Below are 22,674 nucleotides of genomic sequence, written 5' to 3' on the forward strand. Positions count from 1 at the left end.
GGTAAATTCTTTTGACCATCTGTGAAGATACTATTCACGTAGAAGTAAGTCAGAATGGTACAGTAAATGCCTATAAATGTCTATGGAACAGAATATTTTCAAAGACATTCATTTGTTTGCCTGCAGTGGGTATTCTAATTATAAAGCATTCTTACATGAATGTCATCCTTCTAAGGAAATGTGTGTAGCAGAGAAACCTTTCAAGAAATGAGGTATTCTTATTATAATTGTTGGAAAGTAAGACATCTGTATTTGTAAAATACTCTGAAATATAGACTTTCCACGAATTGGTGCTTGTTTGCCTGCAGTTGGTTTGCAGAGTGGCATGGAGTGTGAGGAGCACTTGTCATCAGTAGAGCACCAAAGACAGTGGGCAACACACAGTGAAGCCCACAGCAGAAGCCTCACATTTGTCTGCCCTAATCTCCCAGTGCACACATACACACCCTGTTCTCATACCAGACCAATAACATCAGCAGCCCACCCTGCCTAGGCCCTGTCATCAGCACTTTCATTAGGTTGTCTCATTTCTATTCAGTAAGGGTAGGAAAGAGAAATCATTGCCCTATAGTGCAGAGGAGGAAACTGAGTCCCAACAAGGTCAAGGAACGTATCCAAGGAAAGCCTTAGTAATAAATATCAGAACTAAAACATGTAGTCATGTCTCCAAAGCCTTCCTACCTGGTTTCCTGTTTAGCTGTATTGTTAGAATATGTTTTCTGGCTGCCCCCTTGAAATGTATCTGAAGGCTTCTTCATGTTGCTGGCTATTAGTGGCCCACCTGCCCACAGATCTGCCTCTTGGACCTCAGAGAGAGTCAGACATGTTTCTGTTACAGACCAAGCACAAAAATCCCACATCTCCCTTACTTATACCCAGACTTGAACAATCAAGTATATTCATGAAGCACATTTTCTTGGCACCTCCCTGTTTTGCAGTGTGCAGCTAGATTTGATTTCAGAAATGAGGAGAAGGGGCTCCCTGCCCCTCCACCTGTAATCTAACAAACAACTTCTAGAATAGGGAACAGTCTTTCATTCTCCAGTTATCAATTGGAGGTTAGAAAACCTGTATCCCTGGGAGAAGCACTATTGTGATGGTGTCACATTATGATATTAATCATCTCCCAGCCTTTGCCATGAACAGAAAGAAACAGGGGCATGAGGCAAGTATAACAGATGCCTGTAAAGGAGAGGTGGAAGGAGAGTCACTGCCTTTAAGGGAAACTTGGATTCTGAAAGAAGACCTTACAGCTTTTTTCTCAGGGAACCTTTTCATCCTCCTTTAGAAAAATGTACCAGCAATCTATAGTATGGAACTTAAAACAAGAGGAAGGAGGAAGGAGCTGGATAGAGGATGTTATATGTATAGTGAGATTACCTATGTGCTATAAATTTTGAGGATGTCATCACTGGATGGGATAGTTCATATATGATCTTCCTTGATATCAGCATCCTTTTCAGGGCACTCCAATCAAATAGTTAGATGCTTTTTTGAGTACAAATCTTCAGAGGTCAAGTAGCAGCACTTAAAATTTAGAAGTAGTACCTATCTATCTGTGTCTATCCATCTATTATCTATCCACCCATCCATCCCTCCCTCCTATCCTTCCTCTCTTCCTCCATGCCCCCATCTATCTAAACTCTCCATATATTTTCTTTAAAACGCTTAATATGGTACTTGCCATATATGAGGCTCAGTTCTAAGCATTTTACATATACTCATTTATTTCTTAAAGCAATCCTATGAATCACGTATCACTATTGTACTCATTTTGCAGATGGGGAAACTGAGAACTAGGGAAGTTAAATAATTTGTCCATGGTTTTGTAGCTAGTAATTGGCAGAGCCAGGATTTGAACTTAGGTGCCTTGGCTCTAGAATCCATATCTGGGAGTACCTGCTGCGTTCTGAGGTTTCAGGAACCCTGGTGTGAAAGAAGGGCCGTGACTTCTATCCAAATTTACAACTTAATAGGGAAAGCAGAAGGAACACATATGAAAAGGTATCAGAATATAGCTAATAAATAAAGAAAATAACATATTCTCTAATATTTTCTATTCATTCATCAGATAGTTACTAAACAGTCCTGAGTATCCAAAGATCAATTCAAAATAGCCTTTGCCCTTGAGAAGCTGAATGTCCACTGGGAGAGAGAGATAAACAAAAATTTAAATCCGGTGTAATAAGTCACTGAAAGTCTGCACAGGCATCAGTGGCAGCTCTTGGGAGTGGACTAGGTTAGGGGAGTCAGGGAAGGCTTCCTGGAAGAAAAGAGGGATAAATTGGAGTTGGAGAGGGAAAGAGACCAGGAAGGGAATTGTAAGCAGAGAAAGCACAGGAAGGGAATTGTAAGCAGAGAAAGCGCGTGGGGGAAAGGCCTGGAGATGAGGGAGATGTGCAGATAGCTCAGCAGCCTGCAGGGGTGTCCCAGGGAGGTGTGAGACTGGCTTTGTGAGCAGGGGCCACACTGTAAGTGATGCCCTTTCCTGCCTAGGGAGGGCCCTGACTACTACATGTCAGTGATGAGGCCGGGAGGTGGGGGTCTGGAGATCCATGAAGACAGTATCAGGCCCCCTCCTCTTCAGTCACCCACCAAAGGCCTGATGACTAGAGCATCTTCCAAACCCCTTCAACTCTCAGGGGTGATCATGTTAAAATGGAAGCTGTGTCTCCCAGGGAACAGCTCGCTAACTGTCCCTGCGCCACCCCGTTCATGACTGCTGCCGTCGCAGTTGAGGGCAAGAGTGATTACAGTTGGTTCGAACATCTCCGAAATAGCAGATGGATGCAATTTAAGCCCAAAGAAATTCATGACCCAGATGCAGTCTGTTTACATTTTCCCCACATTCTTTACCGCTTGTCTCTCTGCATTCAGCCCCCATCTGTGATCTTTGAAAAGAAATCAGAGGGTGGGACAGGACCTGGGAGTTAGCTAGGGTCATGGCTCTAAATTCCAGGACCCCAGGCAGAATTATGGAAAGAAACCTCTGAGTCTGCTGGCCCCAGAATCTGCCGAGGGGAGCTTCACATCTGCCTAAGCCCAGCACTGAAAGGGCTGCCTCCTGCCCAGGCCATTTAACTGAATTTATTGTTCTGATTCTACTGGTAGTGGCCCCAAACTGTAGCAAATATTGATCAATAGGTAGTGGCAATTGGAAAGGAGACATGAGAAATCCAGTTGCAGAGATGTGCATAATACAGGCCACCACTGTTGAATGGAGTTCTTATTTGTTCATTTGTTTGTTTGTAAGAGGCAGGGTCTTGCTGTGTTGCCTGGGCTGGAGTGCAACGGTGCAATCACAGCTCACTGAAGCCTCAAACTCCCAGGCTCCAGTGATCCTTCTGCCTCAGCCTCCTGAATAGTAGGGACTACAGGTGTGTGCCACAACGACTGGCTACTTTTTTTTTTTTATTTTTGTAGAGGTGTATTTTTTTAATTTTTTATTTTGTGTTTTCCAGGCTGGTCTTGAACTCTTGGGCTCAGCTGATCCTCCTGCCTCAGCTTCCCAAAGGGCTGGAATTGAATTACAGGCGTGAGCCACTGCACCCAGCCTGAAACTGTTTTTTGTTTTTGTTTTTGTTTTTGTTTTTAACTACAAACATATGCACCCAGTCCTAATTTATTTTTATTTCTTTTTTTTTTTTTTTTGTCTGCGTTTTTCCTTATTCATGGGGTAGTAGATGGTGAATGAGTTCCCCAAGAGGCTGGTAATGCTAGATGAGGGCTTCCTGTTTTTTTCCTGCTGAAGTTTCTTCTGATTTCCTACAGAGGATCAGGATGGCAGTTGAATGAATACATTGCTGCCAGGAAGGAGGGAACTCCTCCAGGAAGGGTTTGGGGATGGAGCGGGGCCGCAGCACCTGGCCAGCCAACTGCATTAGAGGATGTTTGCCCTGGGAACTTCTTGCTTGATATTCCTCTGGGTTCCAACAAGTCTTCCTACGGGGCACACAGACGTTTCATGAACTCTGTCTTGTGTCCCCGCACTGATCTGTACCCACCTCCCATTAACAGTATGTCAACCCAGCCTTCGAAAGGATGATGGGCTACCACAAAGGTGAGCTCCTGGGAAAAGAACTCGCTGATCTGCCCAAAAGCGATAAGAACCGGGCAGACCTTCTCGACACCATCAATACATGCATCAAGAAGGGAAAGGTGGGTTACACCAGCAAAACCAATCCACAAACCCTCTCCCTAATGCACTTTTTTTTTCTGTGAGTTTTAGAATTTCATCCTTAAGATTAGCTTCTTTAATAATGTCATAATCAAGTGAAAGATCTTTTATTTTTGCAAAATGAGTTCATTTTTGAGTTAACTTTGGAACTCAAGTGAATCTGGTGCTTATCATTATGTTACAGAATATGGTGATTTTGTGTAAAAACATTTCATCCTGTGCATGAATATATCCCATCTGCCATTGCTGGAATATTGTGGGTATCTCTGAGCAGAGTTCCACCCAGAGAGCTGTTGTGTTTTTTCAGTTTATCCAGTGTTTGGGGGACTAGACATATTTAATATCAGTATTTATAGGTAGACCAGGTTTTTTCCCAGTTTTCCTTTTCCGTTCTCTGATCACTGTTCAACATACATTTGTAGTTTCCTCCTCCCAGCTGCATCTGTTCCTCCAGTGGCTTCCCCTTCATCTGGGTAGATGAAGGTAATGATGGAAGTCCGAGAGGAATTTTCCCTGAAGCCCTCTCCTCCTGTGGAGCACTGGCTCTCATCGCTGGAGCTGCCTGTGCATTTTCTGTTAAGCATTCAGAATGCTTCTTCACACACAATTTATTTCATCTTCCTTTCTGTGATGTGAAGTAGTTAGATAAGCACTGTATCCATTTAATAGAGGGAACATTTTAGAGGGATAAGATAAATTTGGATTATAGATGATGATCAAAAATGTTTTTTAACTGGGGCAATGACACCAAAAAGGAAACAAGACATTGTTAACTATTCCAAAAATTGTTGCCAAAAGAATACAGCCACACATACCAAGGTGCATACCAATTAGCCACCTTATGTGATAGAGGGGGCAAGAAATGGCTGCAGGGAATCTCAGTTTCTGATTAGCCAAACCTCCCAGGTTCAGGGAACAGGAACCTTTACTCTCCCTTTGGCCTCGTTCATGGAAACTATGAGGAGCCAGACTAACCCCTGAGAAGCCTTGGCTAGGGGGCCCGTAAGATGTTAGGAAGATAATGGGCTTCAGCAAGTGTTAAATAGACGTGAATTTGTAAGCAGATTTTCTGCATCCTAATGTGGGCAAGTTACCTAGACTCTCTGAGCCTCAGTTTACCCATCTGTAAATTTAGTATGATAATGCCAAGTTCACAGATTGCTGTGAAGATTTTGAGAGAGACCTCTGAAGAATCCTTTGACCTGGTGCCACAGCAGCCATAGGGCTGAGAGCAGAATTCCACCCACAGGTCAAGTGTCCTGGAAGCTGGGACAGACAGCCTGTTGGTGGATATGTGGATCTGTGGTCTTGTCTTCACACATGTGGCCACATCAGCATTGCATTGAGTGCAACAATACAGCGGGCATTGTGAAATGTAATGAAAGCATGTGGGAACGTTCCTTCTCGGCCTGCTGAGACCCTCTGCAGGAGCAGCTGTCATCCTTGACTGAAGGATTTTAAGAGCTCTCTTTGTCCATGTAGGAGTGGCAGGGGGTTTACTATGCCAGACGGAAATCCGGGGACAGCATCCAACAGCACGTGAAGATCACCCCAGTGATTGGCCAAGGAGGGTGAGAGCAAACTGTTCAACTCTTTTAGCTGAAGATAAAGACTGAAGGCCCTCATGGGCATTGGGCTTGCAATGCCAGTATGAGCCTTACATCCCCAAATGCAGTAGGGTTGTGCTGAATGTAGTATCGACCGAGGGCGCTTCCACTCAGCTGGCAGCAACCCCCATACATGGTTTTCCATGTCTTTATGAAGCATCACCCCAACCTCCCCCCTCTACCTGATCACCTATGCCTTCTGTCATTCCCAGTGTGCTCTAAAGGGGCTTGATTTCTGGGCTTCCCTTTCCCCGTAACAACAATGATCTCCTGCCAGTGCTCTCTGGCCTCTGCACTCAGTGCATAGGGAGCCACCCTTTTCTCCTGCTTGAGGCCCTCACCCCGTGCTGGTTCCTCCAGGCCTGTTCTGGGCTTGTTCCTCAGAGGCCCACTGTTTATGGAGAGAAAGGTGTGTCTGACCAGGAGCTGAGGGCATCTCAATCCACTGAATCTCAGATTACCAGAGAAGGCTCTCTATTATGTGGAGAGATAAGAAAAATATGCAATTCCTCTTCCTTCCTCCAGTTAAATTTTGTGAGATTTACAAAACCAAACAGGACCCGTAACCATACATCATAGTGAGCCTTGGGAAGCCAGCCTGAAGGTCAACACCAGGTTCATAGTTTGGGTGTAGAAGGAGTACAACATTGTGTGACATGTCAGAAAAAGATGAGGCCACAGTCATCCTGCCGGTAACTGGAATAGGAGCCCCACCTATGACTCTTAGGACTACCTGAGTTCATTGCAAATTGTTGCATGAATAGAAAACAAGATGTTTTATAAAATCAGCCAGGTAGCCAGGTATTTGTAATAGCTTGTTTCCTCTCCAATTTTGGTTAGTTTCAAAATTGTTCTCCCATCAATGCAGGCTACCTCCTGTCAATACCACCTGGTATTTCATGCCATTTTGTAATTTGCAGCTCCCTTTTTGCTTCACTCTGGATGATGGGGGCACTGACAGGCCCCTGACCGAGGTTGTGAGCTGGAGAGAGGCTGCCCCTCCGCCCTCCTCCTGAGCAGCCTGGCCTCAGCGTGGCCATTCTCACACACAGGCAGTGCTGAGAGCCGTGGGGTGGAGATGATGCCCATGGCTGTCGTGTTGTTTTTATCCTCATCCTTATACCATCTCCTCAGAAAATCAAAGCTAAGAATTCCTTTTTGTGTGTGTGACCAGAATCATTAGGCAACCAAAGCAGAGGAGACATGCTATTGCCTGTTAATTTCCATCAGAATACGTTTTTTTGATCTCTCTGATTTTACAGATAAGAAAAAGAAGTTCTTTTGTCCAGACACAATTTCCAGTGCTATTTTCCCTGTAATTGTAGGCAGTGAGCTATCAGAGGCAATTCTTACTAAAAGTAGGGAAATTTTACCTCTTCCTAGTTGAGTGAAGTTTATTACAGAGTAACCAGTATTTTCTATCCTCTTTTCAGAGGCCTACAGAGAAAAGTGAACCAGGTAAAAAGAGAGAGAAAGTGGGGTACCCCACGGGCTTCTGGGGGCAGAAAGCCTAATGTAACTCTCTGGATTTCATGGCTTTGCTCTCAGTAAAATATTGACTGTGAGCTGATTTTTGCCTGGGGCTGAGGCACCTGTAGTCTTTTGCCCAGTTTTCCTTGTGACAGTGATAAAGAGTGAGACCACCCACTGAGTTTCAGGACCCAGTCCATGACCTTGAAATGAGAGGATTTTTACGTGCCTGAAAAGTGCCATTATTATGACAATTATAGTGCGCAAGAATATGGGATATTTAATATAAAAACAGCAGCCATGAAATGTGGTCATTGTCCAAATGAATCTTTTGTAGCTATGCAATTGTTAGTGTCAGCAGAATTAAAACTAATTTGTTTGTAGCAGCATTTTATCTTATCAACTGAAGATATGTAGGAACCTAACTTTAGGAGCCAGTTACAAAATGAGATACCCATTAAGGAAATGTTTCTGAGCCCGCTGTGATGTATAAAGGAGGCCCAGTTTCCAGAGGCATGTGTGGGCTCTGTGTGAAAACTATGTTTTCTGTAGATTGAGTCTTGCTTGAATTTTAAAGCTGCCCTAGGATGAACACTGGAGTTTAGCTTTAAGAAGTATGTTGACGTTTTTATTTGCCAATTTGTTGAATCAACTCGTATCTGACTCACTAATAACTGATTGTTTGTTATTAGGAAAATTAGGCATTTTGTCTCCCTCAAGAAACTGTGTTGTACCACTGACAATAATAAGCAGGTACGGTATCAGCTCACTTTGTTTGCTCTGTCCGTTTGGCCGTGCGTCACCTCTGTTCTCTGCTTGTCTCACCACTGTTCTCTGCTTGTCTTTCTCCATGTCTAATTGTAGCTGCCAATTAAGCAGATTTATGGGAAAATTAGGTTCCTCTGACAAATTTTTTTATTTCCCAGCAAGCCTATATCACTTTATTTGTAGTGCACATTGGTTATGATTTAGCTTGTGGCTGAGGAACTCTATATGAAGGCACAAAATTCTTCCTCCAAATAAAAAAAAGTCCTATTTTTTATCTTAATTTCTTAATCAGTTGGAAAGTTATATCAATTTGAGCATTTCACCCCTACAAATTCATATCTAAAACAAGAATCATTCCAAATTAGTACTGTGATTTTTTTCTTACCCTTACATCATACAGAGCAATACATCTGAATGTTATCATCTGCAGTGACAGAATTTTAAGAAGCCACTGTATTTAATAACTTTTTTTTTTTTTTTTTGAGATGGAGTCTCTCTGTGTCACCCAGGCTGCAGTGCAGTGACGCAATCTCGGCTCACTGCAGGCTCCACCTCCTGGGTTCACGCCATTCTCCTGGCTCAGCCTCCCAAGTAGCTGGGACTACAGGTGCCCGCCACCATGCCCGGCTAATTTTTTTGTATTTTTAGTAGAGATGGGGTTTCACCGCGTTAGCCAGGATGGACTCAATCTCCTGACCTCGTGATCTGCCCGCCTCGGCCTCCCAGCATGCTGGAATTACAGGCGTGAGCCACCACGCCTGGGTAATTTTGTAATGGAGGGCAACATTGGTATAGGTAGTTTTTCTATTTGATTAGTACTTTTACTACTGGATTATGTGTATTTTCACTTCATGCATTATAATTTATAGTTTAACAATTATACAACAAGCATAATTATCAGTGATCTATTTTTGAAAACTTACAACATGTGGTCTTTGATTGTTATGAAGATTTTAAAGAGGGACAGTATCTCTAAGGGATTTCAAGGGCTTCTGTGGCATAATCCATTTTAGTAGAGGATGGCAGAGATGTGTGAAGTGCTGGATGAGAAGGTGAAGCCCAGCCAGGCCTGGAGATCAACTGGAACCAACAGGACGTGAGTAGACAGTGGGATGAGCGGAGTGAGCCCTTGAGGCTCTTCAGTCGGTTGTCTCAGGCTATCAAAGGGGTCCATGTCCATGTGCTCCTTTATAAGATATAGTTCAAGATAAAAATCCTTCCTCCAGTACTGAGAATTTCATCTGAAATCAGGACGTTTTCACATAATACCATGAAGTCATACAAGAGCCAAGTCCTTGGAGACCTCTGGTAAAGGAAAGAATGGCCTTTCATAGAAAAAAAAAAAGTGTTCCAACAGCCTTATTGCTACATACCAGGAGAAAGAATGAGTTCTTAAGAACTGACACAGGCAGAAAGAGAGGGACAGAACACCTGGTGTCTCTTTCAAGACGAACTTCTGAACACAAGCAGTGCAGACCAACATTTCTTGGCTGTGGATCCACAGTAGAGGACACAGGTCCCCTGGGGCTCATTCGTTCTCATGCCAGAAATTGACCAAGTACAATTCACGCCTTTCCCCCACCAGCTTAGCCTTGCTCCTCTTCCTTACCCTCTTTCTCACTTAATGACGGGGACCCCCACTCTCCCTGTCACCAGTCTCCCTGCAACTGCATGTGCTCAAGTCCTACCAGTCCTTCATGGCCCAGTGCAAGAAACATTAAGTACCACCTTCTTCCTGAAGGCCCCTGAGGGACCCTCTTTTCTTTGTGTCACCCCCCCAACCACCAGCATCATCTTCACAGCTATTTGTGTGCTAAACTGCCCTCTCCCCTCTAGCAGGGCCACTGCTCTGTGCTGTCCTTGTGTGCCCACACTGCCTGGCATGTAGCAGGCCCTGAAGCTGGTGGCTAGCGTTAATGAAACTGAATGTCTCAGTCCTGGCCTCCTGCCAGCTGTAAAGCCCTCCTGCCTCACAGGGAGAGCAGGCAAGTCCTTAGCACAGGACTTTAGGATGCAGGGGTGGGGGGCCACCTGCTTTTTTTCTGAGGCTTTAAATAGAAACGCCTTTACTACCATGAATTAGCTGCTGCTCCTAGAAAAGTGGAAACGCAGAGCTCAGATACCCTGAGCCATTGACGTCACCTAATGGTACTGCACAGGCCTAGAGAGACATTTAGATTTTCTAATAACAAAGCATTTTTATACCTCTGGCTAGCTACAGTGCTCTTCCTCCTCATCAAAGGAGGCTGCAGTGAATGGCAATGGGATCTGTGCCGGGGAGGGCTCCTGTCTGCCGGCAGTTCCACTGGCGCAGTTTTCTGGGGTTTAGCCCTGATGTCAAAATTGGCCCATGGGTTTGCATTTTAACAAGGTGTGACGCGGTAAGCCAGGCTGCTGTCTCCTGGTAGGGTTTGCCGTCAGCAAAGATCCCTTTTCCTACATGAGCCCTGTAGCTTTTTGCCAAGAGGCTGGAAATGCTCAGTGAGGTTTGTCTGTTGTCTTCCTCTCCTCTGCACACATACTTTCTCCCCAAATATGTGTTAAACACCTGTTCTGTGCTGGCACCAGGGATACAATGCATCTGCCCCCAATGTCAGGGAGGCCACAGACAGGTAAACAGAATAAATAGAATGCAGCACAGAAGAAATGTGAACCAAGCACTGGAGAAGCTCAAAACCCAGGACCTAAGGAGGCTGTCTGGGATTTTTAGGTATTGTCTAAAACAGGGGCCAACAAACTAGAGCCTGCAGGCCAAATGTGGCCTGCTGTGTAAGTAAAGTTTTATTGAAACACGGCCACGCTCTCTTGCGTGTTGCACCTCTGGCTGCTTTCATACTGTGGCTACAGAGCTGAGGTCATGTGGCCTGCAGAACCTAAATATTTACCCTCTGGTCCTGCACAGAAAAAGGTTGCTGACTTCATTTCTTGAAGATAATTTTCTTTCTTGGATGTCCCATTTTCTTAGGCCAGCAACAGTCTGCCCTGACCTCCCAGAAGTACCCCTTCTCCCCTTCATACACTTCTTTGGGCACCTTTTGCCTTCGTGCCAGCCTCTGTGTCCTGTCTCAAACCTATCTCAATCCCTCCATACTGGTGCGGACACGAGAACCTAGGTCCCCTGAGGCTTTTTCCTTTTCACAAGGACAAAATCCAAATGCAAATTCATGGCTCAAACTTCAGAATTTCAAGGATCTGCAACCATGGTCCAAGAGTCATACTTGCATAGGGAAAAAAGGAGGCAGTTAGAGCCCTGACATTATATCAGCTCTTGTGTTTTGTTTTGTTTTGTTTGAGACAGAGTCTCGCTCTGTTGCCCACGCTGGAGTGCAGTGGCATGATCTCGGCTCACTGCAACCTCTGCCTCCCGGGTTCAAGCGATTCTCCTGCCTCAGCCTCCCAAGTAACTGGGATTATAGGTGTGCACCACAGTGCCCGGCTAATATTTATATTTTTCGTGGAGATGGGGTTTCACCATGTTGGCCAGGCTGGTCTTGAACAACTGACCTCAAGTGATCCACCTGCCTCAGCCTCCCGAAGTGCTGGGATTACAGGTATAAGCCACCGCACCCAGCCACCAGCTCTTATTCTTTTTACATTTTAATGTGGCTACTACAAATTTTAAATTACATATGTGGTTTGCATGTGTGGCTCACACAATATTTTTATTGGACAGACCTGGTCTGAACTTTCCCTCCCATGCCAAATCCTATCACAGATTCACCTCACTTACCCTTGTGCAGGTGATGGGATGCTAATGAGCTGCAGACATCCTCTTGTTTCTAGCAATGAGTCAGCTCCAGACTCACTGAGCCTCCAGGAAACCATACTGTAACCAGTTTCCCAGGCCCCTAGGAGGCTTTTACCCTCACTGAGGACATTCTGATGGGTGCTTAAGCAAACCTATAGAGAGTGTCTTTGCGGGGAGATGCAGGGCCCCTTTCAGTCATTCTCAAACTGCTGCAGAAAGTTAAGTCTCACTTTCTTTGGTGAGCTCTTTAGAGCTCTTTGGTGGACAGTGGGGAGTACCATGTCCTACTGAGTGTACTCAGGCAAGGGGATACCACAGCCCTCAGAAAACTGAGCAGAAGTGGGATGCATGGGAGCCAGTGAGGGCCGGTGGACAGTTAGACACAGTCATCATCCCTGAGTTGTCTGGGCAGCAAAGTGGGGAAGGCTTATTCTCAAAGAGATCACACATGCTTAGAAACCCTTTAGCCGTGTGTTGCGATGGTGGGTTAAAGGAGATGGTAAGCCTCCCCTAATTAGAATGACCTCCTGCCCTTTCGTGGGAACAGAGCAAGGCCACCAGTTGACAGCTAGTAAGATGTTTTTTCCTGGCACAGCCTGGCCTCACCATCATGTCACAGAGAGACTGCCCCACAGTTCTCACCAGGCTCTGGGACCTTCTCTCCAAGCCCAGCAGGTCCTGGAACGTGGGCCTTGTCTGAGATGTGTGCAATCTGAGTGTGACTGACAGGCTGCTCCACTAAGCACCCTTGGTTGATTTCTGTCTTGCCTGGCAGGACTGTGCTCACAGCCCCCTGAACCCACAAGGACCCAAGGACTCAAGGACTCTGTAGTTGCCTGTGCCCAGTACTCCAGGAAGGAGGCCACCTCTTGCCGTCTTTCTTTTCTCCCTCCCTCTTTTGCCTTCTCTCTTTTATCCACACTCTACCTGCAGTCACCTTCTGTAGGCCTCCAGACAGTCCGCAGATTTTCCCATTCAGTCCTTACACCTGCTTGGACCATCCTCTCGATGGGTTTCTGCTGCCTATGACCCTTGGTGGCCCATTCTCGTTCCCACCCCCAGGCCAGCCTTCTCTTGGGCGTGTCCTTGGCCTTCACTGCCCCCCATGCCTTTACTGTCCCCACGTTTGGCCATTTCTGTTTCTCTCACCCCTTACCTTTCTAGGGGTGGTGTGGCCGATGGGCCTTCTCATGATTTGGGGCCTTCTCCTCCAGCTTCTGGCAAACCATGATCCTTAGCATTCACAGAGTCTAATATCTCATGGCATTCTCAGCAGAACTGAGAGAAGAGGGTGGTGGGGGCAGAAACGAGGAGAGAGAGGCACATGGATTTACTTACAAGGTTCTGTTCATTGCTAAGTAGTGATAAGAACAAAATTTCAATTTGTCCAAAATTCCCAGTATTTGGCTCTTTTACATGCTTTTAAATAGTGTGGACCTTTTGTTGCTTCCCTGCCCTTTAGCACTCAACTCAGCTTCTCCTCCCTCCAAGAAATCTTCCAAACCTTCCAGCCCATGTCTCTACCCTGTAAAGAGGGAGCAGGGACACTTTTTGTCTGCACCACCCAACTGGATCATTAATCTTATGCTGCTTTGGGTGAGTTCTTGCCTTAGGGCGGGGACTGTGGATTATGCCTCTTCGTCCTTCCTACTGTGTATGTCCCATAGACATCAGGAAATTATTTTGAAAACTAGCTTTTACTCCTTAACACAATAACCTTTGGATGGGATAGGAAATTAAAGATGCAGCTTCTGTCTTATCCCGAATTCTTATTCCATGTAGAGTTGATCTATATGTAGCCAATATATGTCTCACATGGTGTTACAAAGAATAGTTTCTGTACTCTTCCAAGGCACACATCCAAGTGTGACTTCTTTTTTAAAAAATTGGAGAAAAAGGCTACCGCAACTGAAAACATGACTGCAGTTATTTCTAAAAGCAGCTAGTCACAGTTAGAAATGTATTTTATGTAATTGGAATATTACTATGATACAGACTTTGTACACGTGTACCTTCTTTGTGTGCCCCGAAATATTTATTGACATATTTGGTAAAGCCACAAGATAAACAAAATTATCCCAATTTTTCCACTTAGCTTTAGTACATATTTACAAGAATCTATTTAAAGAAAGGCCTCCGATATTGCGAAACTAGATTTTTTTTTCCTGAGAAACCACGTTTGGAACAGCCAAACCCTGAGCAGACATGAATGGAATACCTGTCACACGTCAGGGACTGTGGGAGGCTCTGAGGGCACAAGAGAAGCAGGGGCTTGCGGCAGGGAGGAGGGGCCAGGGGCGGGGGCACTGAGAATCCAGCTGTAGAATTGTGTGCTTGGGAAGTCGTGGCTTAGAGGAGAGAGAGACGTCATGCCTGGTGGTGATGGTGGCTGTTGAAGGTGACCATGCCAGGCTCCGTGAAGTTCCAGAGCATCTGAAGCTGAGAGGGGGCTCTCTCGGCTTGTGAGGGAAAGGGTAAGCCGAGAACGTTCTGGGCATGTACACCTATACTGAGCATGATGTGAGAGGAGGCCGCCTAGTTTCAGGTAGACACAGGTGCCCTTTGCCCTGGCAGAGAAGCTTACCCTCATGGCCTGCAGAACAGCAGGCCGGTGGGGGTCTGCCCTGCATGGATGGGGTTTCTTTGATCCGTCTGTTCTCTCATTCTGTCCTCTCTGCTACATCAAGGATATTTATAAGGCAATTGATGTTTGTTTATAAGGTATCCCTATGGTGGGCATAAGTGGGAGGTGGAGGATGGGAAAATCAGAAGGGAAGAAGCTATAGGTCTGAGCTGGAAATAAAGTGTCTCTGTATGAGACCAGTAATGCCTGCTCACCAGTAATAACCAGCTTCAGCAGGGACCCCCCCGCCCTCCCCGCACCCCACCTCACCTCACCCTTAGCTAAGCCTCAGTCCTGGACGCCTAAACATAGAGAAAAAATAATTTGACTTAAGAAAAGTAAGATAGACTGCCGGGCGCCATGGCTCACACCTGTAATCCCACCACTTTGGGAGGCTGAGGCGGGCAGATCATGAGGTCAGGAATTCGAGAACAGCCTGACCAACATGGTGAAACCCCATCTCTACGAAAAATACAAAAATTAGCTGGGCATGGTGGCGGGCACCGGTAATCCCAGCCACTCAGGAGGCTGAGACAGGAGAATTGCTTGAACCTGGGAGGCGGAGGTTGCAGTGAGCCAAGATCACACCGCTACACTCCAGCCTGGGTGACGCAGCGAGACTCCATCTCAAAAAAAAAAAGAAAAGAAAAGTAAGATAGGTTTGGTAATGAATGATGAACAGACATAGCTGAGCTATTTCTTAAAAATGAATGTTATCTATTTATCTCGAATGCATTGAAGTCCACTAGGATTTAAAGAGGAGTATTATGTTGGCCTTTGGGAGGAGGATTTTTCCCCGTAAGTTTAACTAAAATTCCAAAGGTTGCACTTCTACACGACTTGTTTCATTCAGACTATTACAAGAGGCTGCTCACTCCGGAGGCTTGTACTAATTAAGCCCAAGAGACATACAGTACCTTAGGCCTGACTTCCGTTAAAGTTTTAGTTATTTACCAATTTTTAGGTCACTTGTGGGTGTTAGTACTCTATGGAAAGTTTTCTTTTTCCAAAGCAACAGTTGGTGGCTGACTTCTCAGTAGGAATTCTTCACCTCACATGAAGGAATCCGTTTCTGGCATTTTGCTCAACCTAAATCATCCATTCAGTGAGCATGCAGTGCCTGCTGGCGCTTGGCCCAGTGGAAGATACAGGATGGATGAGACTGAAGTCACTCCTTGCATCTGCTCTTGCTAGAATAGAATCCCTGACTTGGCTAATGGGACCCCCATTTACCCAGTCACCCCCATCCTAACCTGGGAACCACCTTTAGCATCCTTGCTTCCCTGAGCCCCCTGCATCCTAGAAGCCACTTAGTTCCAAAGATAATGTCTTTGTAACAACTCTTGACTCCATGCCCACTTCCCCACCCCACCACCACTTCCTTCAAGCCATTATGACCTCTCATCCTACAGAGCCTCATGACTGCTCCCTCTGCCTCCTTGTAATATGTGCTGGAGCCAGTTCATACTGACTTGTGAAAACTGATTGTTTTATTTTCTGGAATTTTGTGATTTAGTGTTAAACCAGCCATTATTAAAACTTAAATTATATAAGCATGCATTTAAGCAAATTTTATTTGTAAGAAGTAATAAGGACTTACAATCCATCCCTTCCCAAGCACATAACTATATTTTATTATCATGTGTGTTCTTGACATTCTGTACATCTGTTTTATCTGTATTACAGAAATGCCAGATAAAGCTGTGCCCTGCTTACATCTTCCCAACTCCACGTTCAGTGACATCATTCTGGCAGTTTTAAATAGCCATGAAGGGAGTATTTTTAGATCAAGAAAATTGGCAAACTCTACAAATCAGGACTTATTTTTTGATTGATTTTTCTAGACTTAAAAAAATGATGAAGAAAATGTTAATAAAACCAGATACATGTATATCAGGTCTATAGTAGTTTCATTGTGAATAACACAAACATATCAAGAATGATTCCCCCAGTATTTACAAACTATTATTTGATTCAACAAAGAAGTTCCTCACATCACTGACAAATGAGTGAAATTCATATGTACGTCTTTGTTATTTGCCTTTCATCTCACTTTTTGATGTAAATGAAAATATCAACTAACATTTATGCCAAGACTCCACTCATTCATCAGCTGTAACCATAAACTGGCTGCTGATACAAGAGGTCAAAAAAACCAGCAAAAGCATTTTGTGGGAATCCATTGGCTATATAAACTCTACAACCAAGAGTGCCTTATATTTGAATATTGTTTTGAAATTGTGTGCTATACATTCTTTAGATTAGGGATCGGGAAATTTTTTTCTTAAAGGGCCAGATAGTAAACATTAGGCCATACGGTCTCTGTCGAACTAGTTTGCTCAACTCTGCCATTGTAGTGGGAAAGCAGCCATAGATGATATATAAATGACGGGCAAAGCTATGTTCTAATGAAATTGTATTTACAGAAACAGGTGGCCAGTTCATACTGACTTGAGAAAATTGATTGTTTAATTTTCTGGAATTTTGTGATTTAGTTGTTAAACCAGCCATTATTAAAATTTAAATTACATAAACATGCAATTAAGCAAATGTTATATTTAAGAAGTAGTAAGAACAGCCCATCCCTTCCCATGCACATTACTGTAGTTCACTATCATGTTAGTAATGTCAAGAGCATACATGATAGTAAGCTATAGTGATGTGCTATGTGGCCATATGCTAAATTATGGCCTGGGCCATTATTTCCTGACCTTTGCTTTATATCAGTAAAATGTGTAATAAACTTATGTTCGGCTATCTTTGCTTTTTCAGCAAACTGGTGGTTAAACCCTTAGCAGCACACCGTTGACTGCTATCTTATCCGGTCCCTAGTCCTCATTCTGAAGGGCTGAGTGGTGGTTCCTCATCACTGACTAAACCATCATCAGGCATCTTTGAGGAGCACACTCCTGCCTTCCTGCCCCACTTTCCCTGCCACCTTCCCAAGCCACACTAGGCTGTTTGTAGTTATCTGGACATGCCAGGTTTGGCCATGCCTCTGTGTGTCACTTCTCTGTCTAGCATGCTCATCCTTCCTCCTGTCCTCCTGAACAACTCTTGGTCCCCTGACCCAGGTCGGGAGTCCCCTCTGTGACTACCCCCGGCCACCTCTCTCCTTCTCCTCGCTGTGGAGTGGATTGGCGCTGACCACACTATCGCTGCTCAGCCTGACCAGACCATCCAGGGCAGCATCATGTCTTGGTCCTTATGTCCCCATCTCCCACTGATGCTGCTGAATGCACTTAGTAAAGATTTGATCAGCGGAGCTTATGGAAGAGCCTATGTTTTAATAATCCAAGTAAGATGTCTTTCGTGTTGACATTTTGTATCCGTTACTCTCCAAGTGCATTTCATACATTAACTCCTGCACTCCTTACCACAACTCCAGGAGGGAGATACTAGGCTTCCCTTTCTACAGATGAGGAAACTGAGGCTTGAAGTGGTCAAGAAACCTGTCCAGGCTTCACATGGGATGCGTGTGGCAGAACCAGGATTCTAACCCTAAAGTAGTTAGCAATGTGTAAATAAAAGAAGCACAAGTGCATCTTTGGAGAATTCATAAGAGAAAGGTTTCCCTTGCTTGGGAAGTGAGGGGATGACTTCATGAAGGAGGTGTTGACTGACATGGATTTGAGCAGTGGATAGAATATGTCATTGTAGGCCGGGTGCGGTGGCTTATGCCTGTAATCCCAGCACTTTGGGAGGCCGAGGTGGGCGGATCACGAGGTCAGGAGTTTGAGACCAGCCTGGCCAACATGGTGAAACCCCATCTCTACTAAAAAATACAAACAGTAGCCGGGCGTGGTGGCGGTTGCCTATAATCCCAGCTACTCAGGAGGCTGAGACAGAAGAATCACTTGAATCCAGGAGGCGGAGGTTGCAGTGAGCCGAGATCCCGCCATTACACTCCAGCCTGGGTGACAGAGCAAGACTCCGTCTCGGAAAAAAAAAAAAAGAATATGTCATTGTCGGGAGAGGAATCCTCTGCAAAAGTGAAAAGGCAACGAGAGGCAGGAGAGGAGATGATCAAGCGTGACTGGACCCCTCGATGCTTAGAGTAGGAGAGCTTGAGCTGAGGGTACAGTTGGTGCCCAGATGCTCAGCTGCCCACCTGGCTTGGCCTGGCTTCGTCCACAGTCCATACCCTACCTCCAGGTGCTTCAGGGTCCACAGCCACCCTGGTGGGTGTTTGGACTGAAGTAGATCATGCCATGTGGATGGGCCTGTTTATGTGATGTGCCATGGAAGGGAGTGGCAGGTGGGCAGCTTGGAGGCACGAGGGAAAAGCTGAGAGAGTGCAATAGCTAACTGCATCCCTGCAGAGAAGCCTGGTCTCTTTTATGGAAAACTGGAGGCCCAGACCTCCATAGCTCCTTGAAGGCCATGAGAGCACCTCGTCCAGGAGTGGGCATGGTTGGGCATGCAGTAATGTAAATGGAGTAGTAAATGTCAGCTCTGACTGCAGCATTTCAGTTCAGCTTGCCACCACACTTTGGAGGTATGCAGCCAACTGCACTTAAAACCCAGCCATTGTACCACCTGCTTCTTTGTCTATAGGACCCTTTATTTCTACCATGGTCAAAGCAGTGTTCGTCACATAAGATCGGACTCAAGCATCTGCGCCTTCGCTTATGTGATGCCTCATTTAAATAATGTATAAGAACAAAATTCCAAGAGGTATGGTTTCCTCCAGTGCCATTGCTGGAAAAAGAAGTGAGGAGGAGGAAGAATTTGGAGTGTTCTTCCGTCCGCTTCTCACCCTGGTTTGCTGAAGACTGGGTTTCCTGGGTGAGATTTCAGAGCCCAGCTCCAGGAAACTGAAGAAAGTGTGCATTTACTCATCCTGACCAGCTGTCCCTAAACCCAGAATCACCATGAAAGGAGTAGCTTTAATGGTACTTTTCCTCATTATTTGTTAGTCAAACAAGATGGCTGCAGGATGGGAGGCTGAACAATCTGCAATGTATGTACTCGAGGGTCTGGGGAGGAAGAAAAGGGCCAGGTCTCAGCGGGTGCCATTCATTCTGCAAGTGCCTAGTGAGCACTTTCATAGCAAACACAACCCTCAACTATGGCACGATGAAGAGAAAGCGTGGGGAAGCCTGCTCTCAAGCTGTTTTGGGTCTAGTAGAGGTTTGTGAGAAGGTTTCAGATCACTGGAACTGTTGAAAAGAGTTCGTCTATTTGCAGAGCTTTGGCCCACAAGTTACAAAGGAAGCAAAAGGCAGATTCATAAGAAGCCATTTGCAATCCGTAGGGAACACTGGACCTGTCTGATGGCGGAAATCCCTACAGGAGGAACTTTCACATTCACCCACTGGTGCTAGGGAACAGCAGCCCCTTCAGCACCTGTGTTCAATGAGGAGGCGTGTGGAAGGGCTAACAGCGGCTCCCAACCTTGGCTGCACATTGGAATCACCTGGAGAATTATCAAAGAAAAAACAGCAAAACAGAGGCTCTGATAGATTGGGTCTGGGGTGCAGTCTGGGCATGACGATTTCTGAGAGCGCCCCAGGGGATTCCGATGTACTGCTGAGGTTGAGAACCACCAAATTTCTGAGTGAATTAGATCTGGTGCGATCATGTTATGTTAGCCGAGGGAGCTTTCCTGCCGGACGTCTTGGAGGGGGACAAGACTGATTTGACCAAAAATTCATGTTAGGGCAGGCTGATAGAAGGATGGCCTTTGTATAATTCTCACAGGGAAGACCAGGCCACTGTGGAACTGCCAGGGGTAGGGATCATGCCTTCATCGTCGTCGTCATCATCATATATCTGCCTCCTAGGCCCTGGCACACAGAAAATATCTATTGAATAAATGTTGCATCCAGGCAGAGAGAAGCCATAGTGTTTGGGTAGCAGAAGTGGTTTCTGAGAGACAGGGGCCTGTGTGTGCCCTTCCTCAGGCTTTGTCAGGGCAAGGGAGCTTGAAGCATAGTTTGGGCTTTCAGAGCAGGCACTGGCCCAAGAGAAGGCTGACCTGGGCAAAGCTGCTCTCCTGACTGGACTCAGCGCTGTGAGGATGTGGCTCTGACTGTCTTGTCAGCCATGTTTCTGGCACTTAGCACGAAGCCTGGCACACAGGGGTGCTTCTGAAGGGGTGAATGATGTGCAGGACAGTCAGCCCTCTTCCTGTGATTGGCTTCAGGCACCGGAGCTCCTCTATCTGCAGGGCCTGACCTGAAGGCAGTTTACTTCCTGATCACAGTGAGATTTGGGGACAAATGCAGCAAAAATTCATTCCACAGTCTACATCCCAAGCCCCATTATCTGATTCAGCTAACAGGTTTTTGGTTTTTTTTTTTTTTTCCCCCATTTCTCTTCCACATTAATGCTTTATGGTTTGAAATTTGATAGGGGAAGTAATAGTGTGAATGGGATTTATATAGTTTCCTGCTTCAATTGAAATTAGTAAAATTCACCCAACATCCTTTAGGCTATGAGAACTTTGGTTTTTTTTTTTCAAAAAGAAATCTTCAATAGATCATCGTCCCTACAACACTGCACCACCAAAACTCCAAGCCTTGTTTCTCTGCCTGTCACTACTGGGCTCTCAGATGCAGCAAACAGCTGTCCCCTTTAGCCACAGAAGCACAATATTCTGGGTAAGCAGTTGAGAGGTAAGATCCAAAGCATGTGCCTGGATATCACCATGGGGTGAGAATCCAGAGACAGCAGTTGTTGAGTAGGCCCTGGGGTGGGTCAGTTGTGCCAAGTGATCCAGGCTCAGGCAGGGACAGCTTTTTGCATTAGAGGGCAGATCACCACTGCTCCACCGCCGTCAGGGGCTCTTCCTCTGTGCCTAAGAACGGTGCCTGTGCTTGGGAAATTCACTGCTGTGGAAACAGCCTCGTGGGTGTGTGGGGGTCTGCCTGGCCTGCAGCAGCTTCATGAGGCCAGAGCGGGGCCTGTGTATGTCCTTTCATCTTCTGATGAATGTTGTCCCTCAGAGGGAATTGTCTGAACAGTGGCCGCAGAGACATGTTCTATATGAGGAATTTAAAGTGACATTAAAAACTGCAACATCTTTAAAACATCCAACCAAAGGTTCTAGGGACTTCGGGGCTCTAGGCCTTTCTCCTGGATAGCAGCCCCATGGTGGCCATCAAGGGCCTTTGGGTGCAGATGTCCCCTGGGGCATCTGTGCAGAGAACCTGCAAGGTCAGGCCCAAGTAGGCCCTCCAGAGGCAGAAGCTGATGATGACCAAGGGGGTCTAGGCCCCTTGGGGCCTCTCAACTCATTAGCTTCTATGGGGCCAATAGGGTAAAACTGTTGGGAAAAAGGACCTTTCAAAAATTCTTTATAGACAATGTGGACTGTTATTTGTAAACTTACAAAGAGGAGGATATGCTAAAACATTGTTTTCTCAAAAAAAAAAAAAAAAAAACCACACACACACAAATATCTTCACATAAAAAGGAAAGGGAAGAGAAACTTGCCTCGCTGTCTTCAGAATTCGGTTCCTCCTTACACAGCTGCTGAAGGTTAGCGGTGTTCTGATGAATTCCTCAGGTGCACTCTGGTTCCTCTTGGTTCAGTGGTGCAGAGCAGAGAAGCAGACGCTGCAGCAGTGAGCGTCGTCCCTCTTGGAGAGGCCGGTGCAGTTATCCCTACCCCTTGTGTTTGAACTAATCTGGGGCCCAAAGCACACTTTCCAGCTAGTCTTCCTGGCAATGACCTTGCCCTTTGATCTGGAAATACCAACTGGAAGCTTGGGGAGGTCTTTTTTTTTTTTTTTTTTTTTTTGACAGGGTCTTGCTCTGTTGCCCAGGCTGGAGTGCAGTGGCGCAATCTCGGCTCACTGTAACCTCCGCCTCCCAGGTTCAAGCGATTCTCCTGCCTCAGCCTCCCAAGTAGCTGGGATTATAGGCGCACACCACCATGTCCAACTAATTTTTGTATTTTTAGTAGAGACGGGGTTTCACCATGTTGGCCAGGATGGTCTCAATCTCTTGACCTTGTGATCTGCCCGCCTCGGCCTCCCAAAGTGCTGGGATCACAGGCGTGAGCCACCGTGCCCGGCCGGGGAGTTCTACCTTTTTCTAAGGCTTCCAGCAACACTGAGTCACAGACCTGGGTGGGTCATCTGCACCTGCAGCGCTCTTCACAAAAGCCCCCCACTTGTTCTCAGTCCTGAACTGGCTCCCCTGGCCATCTCTCAGGCATGTGATTGTCAGGGCCAATGAGGCTGGCGTGCCCTTTGTCACTAATATGTACCCGTGTGAGAATAAGAGATAAATTGAAAAACATTTGATTCCCTGGCGAAGTCTTAACCTTTGG

The 22,674-nt window shown here is 45.8% G+C and overlaps 1 protein-coding gene across 1 annotated transcript in view; it reads left to right on the top strand.

Annotated features, from left to right (window-relative positions):
- Positions 1–22,674, top strand: part of PDE8B (phosphodiesterase 8B) — a 356,027-nt gene that overhangs the window by 272,606 nt on the left and 60,747 nt on the right. Inside the window, exons 10-12 of the mRNA XM_023214908.1 lie at positions 4,018–4,158; positions 5,660–5,748; positions 7,947–8,007. Coding sequence (XP_023070676.1) covers positions 4,018–4,158; positions 5,660–5,748; positions 7,947–8,007 — 291 coding nt within the window. The remainder of the gene's footprint in view (positions 1–4,017; positions 4,159–5,659; positions 5,749–7,946; positions 8,008–22,674) is intronic.

Source organism: Piliocolobus tephrosceles, chromosome 4 (assembly GCF_002776525.5).
Source record: "Piliocolobus tephrosceles isolate RC106 chromosome 4, ASM277652v3, whole genome shotgun sequence".
Taxonomy (NCBI): Eukaryota; Metazoa; Chordata; class Mammalia; order Primates; family Cercopithecidae; genus Piliocolobus; species Piliocolobus tephrosceles.